The sequence below is a fragment of the Photinus pyralis genome, unplaced genomic scaffold (assembly GCF_008802855.1).
Source record: "Photinus pyralis isolate 1611_PpyrPB1 unplaced genomic scaffold, Ppyr1.3 Ppyr1.4_LG4, whole genome shotgun sequence".
In the NCBI taxonomy this organism is placed as follows: Eukaryota; Metazoa; Arthropoda; class Insecta; order Coleoptera; family Lampyridae; genus Photinus; species Photinus pyralis.
The window spans coordinates 2,055,945-2,064,078 of record NW_022170511.1 but is presented as its reverse complement, the minus strand read 5'-3'; the positions used below and the strand labels follow the sequence as shown (position 1 = coordinate 2,064,078).

Here is an 8,134-nt window from a genome sequence, read left to right as displayed (position 1 = left end):
GTGCTCCCAGACGGATCATTAATACGATTTCAAGAAAGACCTGTCGGACCGTTGAGTTGTAAAATTTTAGTGGAAATTTCATAGAAAATTTGACATCGTCCTGACATCTACCGTCAGTAAAATGAATTAGGCGCTATCGAATTGAGTAGGACAATGCCATATAACCAGTTTGTTATATAGGCAACACATTATACTCAATATTTTGAAAAATGGCAATGTTTTTTTGTATATAGAACATGTAAGCACGAAGTCACCTTACAAGGAGAACAGGATCAAGAAGATATTATCATTCCCAATTCATTTTTGAATTTGTGAGTAGGTAATGTAGTTTCCTGTACTTGGTGGTAACGGTTTTCTAACCTCAAATTCTCGTTGTCGCTTTTACCGAATATAAGTATTTGCTTTTACTAATACAAAATTAGAATGGTTTCAAACTATGTCGACGAAATTAAAGAACTAAACGCCCCAAATGTTCACATCAAAGACAAGGAGCGCGTCAACAAACTCATCCATGACATAGTTTCTGATGGCCATCCAAATCTGCAGGTAGTATCAGATTTCGATCGAACCATAACTAGGCAGCACGAAAATGGTAAAAGTCACCTGAGCAGCTTTGGTACGTTTCGTCCGTTTGGGTTCGGCAATCGGTAATAAATCGTTTTAGCGATGTTTAGCCGTTGCCCGTCCGTCCCCAAAGAATACGTCGAGACCGAAAAGCGACTCACGGGCAAGTACTTTCCGATCGAAATCAACCCCGGCATTACGCACGACGAGAAACGACAGCTGATGGAGGAATGGTGGAGCGAAACGGAAAATGCGATGAAGTAAAATATTGGTATCCTCTCGCTTGTTGTTTCACATTTTGTTTTAGGGGTTTGTGCGTTACTCAGTGCGAAATTGAGGAGACCGCGTCCAGTCTAGGGCCGTCACTAAGGGACGGGACCGTGGAGCTATTTAAAGACTTGCACAGCGCTGATGTACCGATTCTGGTATTCTCGGCTGGGTTGGGTGACTCGGTTAGAGCAGTATTAAAGCACTTCAATGTGTACTTAGCTAATGTTAAGGTGCGTACACGGTTACTTTGTCGTTTCAATTCCAGGTTGTATTTTAGATAATTTCCAATTTTCTGAAGTACAACGACCGTGGTGTCATTCAGGGTTTCGACGGTGCTACGATTCACGTGTTGAATAAAAACGAATACGCCTTGCAAGGCACTCAGTATTACGACTTAGTACAAAACCGTAGTAATGTTATACTAATGGGGGATTCCCTGGGCGACTCGGGAATGGCCGACGGTGTCTCACACGCACACGCCATTTTAAAAATTGGCTTCTTATATGATCACGTACGTTGCTGCATGTTAAAAACTCGACTTTATTCTTTTAATTTAGGTGAAGGAAAATTTGCCTCTTTTCATGGAGGCATTCGATATTGTTCTCGAAGATGATCAAAGTATGGCAGTTATACGGGCAATTTTGAAGTACTTACTTTAAATAAATTGTGATATTCGTTTTATTTTCGGATTGTTTCATCTGGGTGTGTTACAAAAAACCACGCACAATGGCCTTTTCTACCGGAATTGCTAAACGTAGTCGACTTACGACTTGTGGTGGTTTTGTGTAAGATATTTCTGTTTTACCAGGCTTGCTAATGTTATATTTTAAATGAATATACCAAAGCTGAGGAAATGGTTTTTAATTAAATCTGCCTCAAACCATAAAGTTTAGGTTTATCAAGAATTGAGTGTCCTTGATCTGATGTATATAAGGAACTTGACGATAATTGGAACTTTTAAATCGTGCCGGCAACTGATAACCAACTTCCACAGCATGCCTTCGAATTTTATCAAAGAAATCAGTGTTCTTGATCGTTCCAAGGTACATATCAAGCGGAAGGACAATGTGAACCACATCATTCATAATTTGATCAAGGAAGGGCACAAGGATTTACAAATTATTAGTGATTTCGATCAGACAATCACAAGGCAGTATCGGCAAAGGCAAAATGTGAAGAAGAAGGACATCAGCAGCTTCGGTACGTAAACATAACCTAATATTTAAAGTGAACGGAAAATTTCAGGAGTATTTGTCCGATGTCCATCCATATCCTCCACGTATTCCGCTCGGGCCAGAGCATTGGTTGAGAAATATCAACCCATCGAGAAGGATCCCAAGGTGCCCGTAGATGAGAAAAGGCCGATTATGGAAGAATGGTACACACAAATAGGCCAAGCTATCAGGTTTGTCGCGTGCCTTTCCAGTGATAGGACTAATCGACTCGGTGTTGTAGAGGAGAGAAGATATCCAGATTGGAAATAGAGAAAACGGCACGTGAAAGTGGACCATTGCTACGGTACGTACTACAAATTCCAGTCAGATTTTATAAGTTGTGTGCACTTGAGCTTTATATTGCACATAATAAATAAAAGAGCTAATATCCCACATATTAGAGCATGAACATTCTCGGTGGGATTTTGTATATCCGTATAATGTGCAAAAATATGTCGAAAATGACCACTGTATGTGCAAGGGTTATACGTTTCGCAAACATAACATAATAGGTACATAGGTAATTACCTTTTCATATAGTGGTATACTAATATACCATGAATATTCCTATAATATGCAAAGACGTTCCATAGGATATCTCATATGTATGTTGGATTGGATGTTCGGTAGAGGTTCCTCTACTCTTCAAAAACCTTCCTAGCCAGTCAAGTAGGTACATTTCATCCATACATAAACAAATTCTTTCTACTGAGTGAAGTTTTCTGTTTACTAAGCTTCAGTATCTTAGTGACATAGGGATTTCTTATAGGAATTTCCTCTGGGTCTACTTTTAAATGATAATAAGTCTTCTGAAGGACGCCTAACTTTATGCAACCAAAATAACTGCCTACAACAAATGAAGATCTGCCTGTCATATTAATTAATTTGAATATTATCACTTTGACAATTCTATACTATAATTTTAACTAAAGAAAGAGTTTTCAATTGGTATAGCACCGGTAACAGTTAAAGGAGCGTAAGAGATTTATTTTCTGTGAAGCCAAAGCAACAATATTCAAATTAATAATTAATGTGACAGCGAGATCTTTATTTGTTTCAAGAAGTTATTTTGGTTGCATAATATTAGGCGTCTTTCAGAAGCTTTTTATTTCCTATGTCTTACTTCTACATTATGAATATCACTCTATAATGAAAATAAGTATCTGTTTTCACAAGGTCCTTAAATTTTATTGCCAATGAAACACTGACGGTTAACAAAGTAGTGTTTTCCCGAGAAATTTTGGTGCAGTCGATTTTTGGAAAAATGGAAGGTTATACACTGCCTTTTTTTTACCCCGAAAAAAAAATTGTCTCAGATCGTCCCGGAAAAAAAAATTCTTATAGAACGTGGCCTTTAGAATCCATAATTTCAAACAGTTCCTAATTTGGGCTACTAGTTCAAAAGTTACAGCCCTTTGAATTTTTTTTCGAAATTAGTTTCTAGTCCATAACTTTTGATTGAGAAGTCTGATCGAAAAAGTACGAATTGTTTTGGATTCTACGCATCAAAATTAATAAGAAAAAGTGTTTTCCCGAGAAATTTTGGTGCAGTCGATTTTTGGTAAAAAAGGAAGGTTATACACTGCCTTTTTTTGCCCGAAAAAAAAATTGTCTCAGATCGTCCCGGAAAAAAATTTTTCTTATAGAACGTGGCCTGTAGAATCCATAATTTCAAACAGTTCCAAGATTGGGCTACTAGTTCAAAAGTTACAGCCCTTTGAATTTTCTTTCGAAATTGGTTTCTAGTCTATAACTTTTGATTGAGAAGTCTGATCGAAAAAGTACGAATTGTTTTGGATTCTACGCACCAAAATTAATAAGAAAAAGTGTTTTCCCGAGAAATTTTGGTGCAGTCGATTTTTGGTAAAAAAGGAAGGTTATACACTGCCTTTTTTTGAGCCCCGAAAAAAAAATTGTCTCAGATCGACCCGGAAAAAAAATTTTCTTATAGAATGTGGCCTGTAAAATCCATAATTTCAAACAGTTCCAAGATTGGGCTACTAGTTCAAAAGTTACAGCCCTTTGAATTTTTTTTCGAAATTGGTTTCTAGTCTATAACTTTTGATTGAGAAGTCTGATCGAAAAAGTACGAATTGTTTTGGATTCTACGCACCAAAATTAATAAGAAAAAGTGTTTTCCCGAGAAATTTTGGTGCAGTCGATTTTTGGAAAAAAGGAAGGTTATACACTGCCTTTTTTTGCCCCGAAAAAAAATTGTCTCAGATCGTCCCGGAAAAAAATTTTCCTTATAGAACGTGGCCTGTAGAATCCATAATTTCAAACAGTTCCAAGATTGGCACCTCTTGAGTCCTCTTTTCCTGTTTTTGTTCAACATGCCTGCCATTCTTCCGCTGAGTAATTACCATCCATTCTTTACATCTCACTAACAAATACCTAATTGTAACTGTAGGTAATGCACATACCAAACTCAATAAAATTCATTACTCTCATTGTGCAATTAGAAAAACAAACTCATGTAAGTTGGCATAACACTTTGCTATATCCAATTTATTATCTTCCGTGACGCTAACTATAATAGTACGTCTGTAATACATAAATCATGACGTAGAAGACTATAAGTCGAAACATATATACATACATTACAATCCCACACATAGAATATAATAATAATACTTTTATTTCCATAGGACATATAGATAAATTACATAATGTATTTATGGAAACCGGAAAACGGATCTGTTTCAGTTTACCGTGTAGGTTCACTTGTCTTCCACCAGACCCAATATCGATGCCTATTATTATTAAACATTTAGTAAAAATTAGAATTGAGTGCGTTCTCTAGTAATTACTAATAAAGACAACAAAATGAAAGATGGAGTAATTAATGACAAATGTGATTGATAATGGTGTGTTTATTGACTTAAGCGAAGCATGGTTTTAAACTATATGGAAATGGACAAACTTTGAAATGAGATGGGTACTTTTTTATTGTAATAATTTGCGATATTGTAGGAAAATGGCCTTTTGAAGAATGTAGTTTTATGAAAAGGATTACTGGGGGATGTAGATGATCTGTTTTTGATTCAATTATAAAAACCAGGTGTCAAATTCTTGACAGAATAGCTTCCTAGCTGAAACCAAAAATTGCCAACATATGTACGCACTTACAGACCGGAAAAATTTATTCTTTAAAAGTTGCTTAAAATGATCTAAAACGTCAACATTTGATGAAATTTCGCATTGTACCTAGCTCATGCTATGAAGAGAAAACCGTCAATTCCATAAATAAGAAAGTTGCATTTCTGCGCATGCGCAACACGATTTTTGCGCATGCATTTTGTTTGCTTTTATTAGAGGGACCTACCATCCAATTTTCGTTAAAATTGCTCCATAAATAAGAAAGTTGGATGTTGCACATGCGCAACTCGATTTTTTGCGCATGCATTTTGTTTTCTTTTATTAGGAGGACCTACCATCCAAATTTCGTTTTAATTGTTCCATAAATTAGAAAATTGCATTTCTGCGCATGCGCAACACGATTTTTGCGCATGAATTTTGTTTGCTTTTATTAAAGGGACTTACCATAGAAATTTCGTTTAAATTGCTTCAGAAACAATATCGTTGCGTTTTGCACATATGCAACACAATTTTTTGACTTTGACAATTTTTTTCTCCGTTTTTTGATAATATAACCCGGCCCAATTTTTTGTAGGTTGTACACAGGAAAATAAGGTCTTCCAAATAATAGAATAAAAATTTTAGGTTGCTATTTGAAAAAAAAAGTTGCCGTTACGGCGCTCCAAAATTTTTTTTCAAAAATCCGGCCCGTTATTTTTCTGTTCGGTATGCCTAAAACATATATACAAAATTTCAACAAAATCCGTCGAGCCGTTTTCTCAGAAAATTGCCAACAAACGACGTACGTACATACAGACGGAAAAAAATTTTATTCTTTAAAAGTTGCTTAAAATGGTCTAAAACGTCGACATTTGATGAAATTTTGAAATGTTCAAAAAACGGCTATCGCAATAGCTACCTAGCACATGCTAGGAAGCTAATTAGTTGGGGTAACTTAAAGATAAAATAAATTCTTTAAATATAAGATCATTTATCTTGAAATAAAAAACTGCTGATGTATGTAATTTTCTTCTATTAGACATGTTAAGCCAGTTCGTTTCCTTTATAATCGAATATCATCGAGAGAGGATATAAGGTGTATGATCAGGTATATTTTTACTATAATTTTTAATGTACATAGAAGATACATACAATGTATGTGATACTCCTGATATACTCGTATTTTAAATTTGCAATGCATACATTTTATTCTTTGTGAACCTAAACATCCATATCGCATCCACAAAGTATAGTTCCTAAATATCCATACTGGACTTTATAAAATACTTATGTTAATAACGAATGTACATAGTATATACATGAGATATCGAATGGTATGTGGGATAGAATACATTTATTATTAACATACATAAGAAGAAAATGTGACTAGCCAATTTGTAAGTTTACCATAGGGCGAAATTACTACCAAAATATTCATTGTTGCTGTGAAACTGTCTTATATATACACATGCTGTGCGTTACAGTTAAATCGAGTCACCTTGAATAAATCCGTTGATATTGAAACTATGACAAAATCGTGCTTTTTAGGGAGATACATTTCTACACGAAAATCAACCCCTTGTCAACTCATGTTAAAAATTGTTTCTTCAGGTCGCTTTCTAAATTGATTGAAGTTTGTTATAACTCAAAGTGCTCTTTTACACGGCGATACTGTATCCAAGAAGTATTTTCAGTACACCGATACTGTATGTGTGTGTGAACGGCTCCATAAGACGAAACGTTGCAGGCGTATCCATCCGTCTGCGGGCAACTGTATCCCCGTGTCAAAGTGGTCAACAACTCGCTGGAAAAAGTCACTAGATGCGGAAAAGTCACTAGAAAAGTAACTAGGTTTGAAACTCAGCTGGTGCGTATAGGGCCGATTCAAAAAGTCGCTGGATTTGAAAGTTACTAGAAAAGTAACTTAATTCCGTTCCGTTAATTGACAGATTTATAATAAATCGGTTATAATGCGATTCCATTTCGTGAACGGAATCATTGGCGAGACTCCAGACTCATGTTTATAGATGCAATCTAATTTGTTATTAAGAATCCTCAGATCCTTTATAGTTTATGGTTGTCCGACCGTTCGTCTGCGTTCGCTGTAACTATTATAGTTAAGATCCCCAGGTACTTTTTATAGCTTATAATTTTTGTCCGTCCGTTTGCGCTATAACTTTTTTTTTAAAGTAGCCGATAGTGGTGTATTTGGTATGGGAAACAGGAAAAACTGTGTCAAAGTCGTTATTCATGCACAGGGTGTTTTTTGATAGGTCGTAAAGTATACTTCATTCTGCTAGGTGATTATTTAGTCCGTCAGGCTACGCCGCCTCACCTAGCATCAGTTCCATTCAAGAAAAGCGGTATCGCTGGGTATGCGAGATGAGGCGGCGCCGCCTTTGGAAAATACCCTCTGTCACACCATTTTTCTTAACATAATTTATAACTTTAGCAGATCCTTAAATCATTTATAATACCCTAGACCTTTTTTATTGCAGCAATGGTGTCCCCGAGCTATTTTGTGAATTGAACAAAGCCGAAATCCCGCTTTTAATTTTTTCAGCCGGACTAGGCGATGCGGTGGAAGCCATTTTAACAAATTTCAACGTATTATTTCCCAACATTAAGGTTGACTAAGCTCCCAATTGCCGAACACCCCTAACGTTTAATCCTCTAGATTGTCTCCAACTTTCTCAGCTATAACAATGACGGCGTAATTGAAGGTTTCATAAATGACCCCATCATTCACGTGTTTAATAAGAACGAGTCTGCCATAAAAGACACATGCTACTATGACGTGGTCGAGCATTGCAAAAATGTGATCTTAATGGGCGATTCGCTTGGAGATTGCGAAATGGCCGATGGTGTGCCCAATCTGAAGAATATTCTAAAAATTGGTTTTGTGCATGATTCGGTATGTTCGCTTTATTACTCCCGCAATAATGCAATTTTTTAGGTTGCTGAAAATTTGCCACAATTCATGGATAAATTTGACATTGTTTTAGAGG

At 36.1% G+C, this 8,134-nt stretch overlaps 2 protein-coding genes across 2 annotated transcripts; both read left to right on the top strand.

Annotated features, from left to right (window-relative positions):
* The first annotated feature begins 327 nt into the window (after positions 1 to 327).
* On the top strand, positions 328 to 1,688 carry LOC116168927 (7-methylguanosine phosphate-specific 5'-nucleotidase-like). Its single transcript, XM_031484941.1, has 5 exons — positions 328 to 616; positions 665 to 824; positions 872 to 1,064; positions 1,112 to 1,345; positions 1,392 to 1,688. Exons 1-5 carry the CDS (start codon positions 424 to 426, stop codon positions 1,491 to 1,493), a joined length of 882 nt encoding a protein of 293 aa, XP_031340801.1. The 5' UTR covers positions 328 to 423; the 3' UTR covers positions 1,494 to 1,688.
* Positions 1,689 to 1,721: 33 nt separating this feature from the next.
* Positions 1,722 to 8,134, top strand: LOC116168926 (7-methylguanosine phosphate-specific 5'-nucleotidase-like; the record flags this gene model as incomplete). The annotated part of the gene is given in 6 exon segments (XM_031484940.1): positions 1,722 to 2,034; positions 2,080 to 2,239; positions 2,290 to 2,352; positions 7,625 to 7,754; positions 7,804 to 8,040; positions 8,083 to 8,134. Coding segments are annotated over 6 exon segments (919 nt in total), but the record flags the coding sequence as incomplete, so codon positions are not given.

Coding starts and splice junctions, on each gene's coding strand:
- LOC116168927 (XM_031484941.1), top strand. CDS start 424: ATGGTTTCAAACTATGTCGACGAAATTAAAGAACTAAACGCCCCAAAT. Junction 825..871: donor GAAACGGAAAATGCGATGAA/GTAAAATATTGG, acceptor ATTTTGTTTTAG/GGGTTTGTGCGTTACTCAGT. Junction 1,065..1,111: donor TGTACTTAGCTAATGTTAAG/GTGCGTACACGG, acceptor GTTGTATTTTAG/ATAATTTCCAATTTTCTGAA.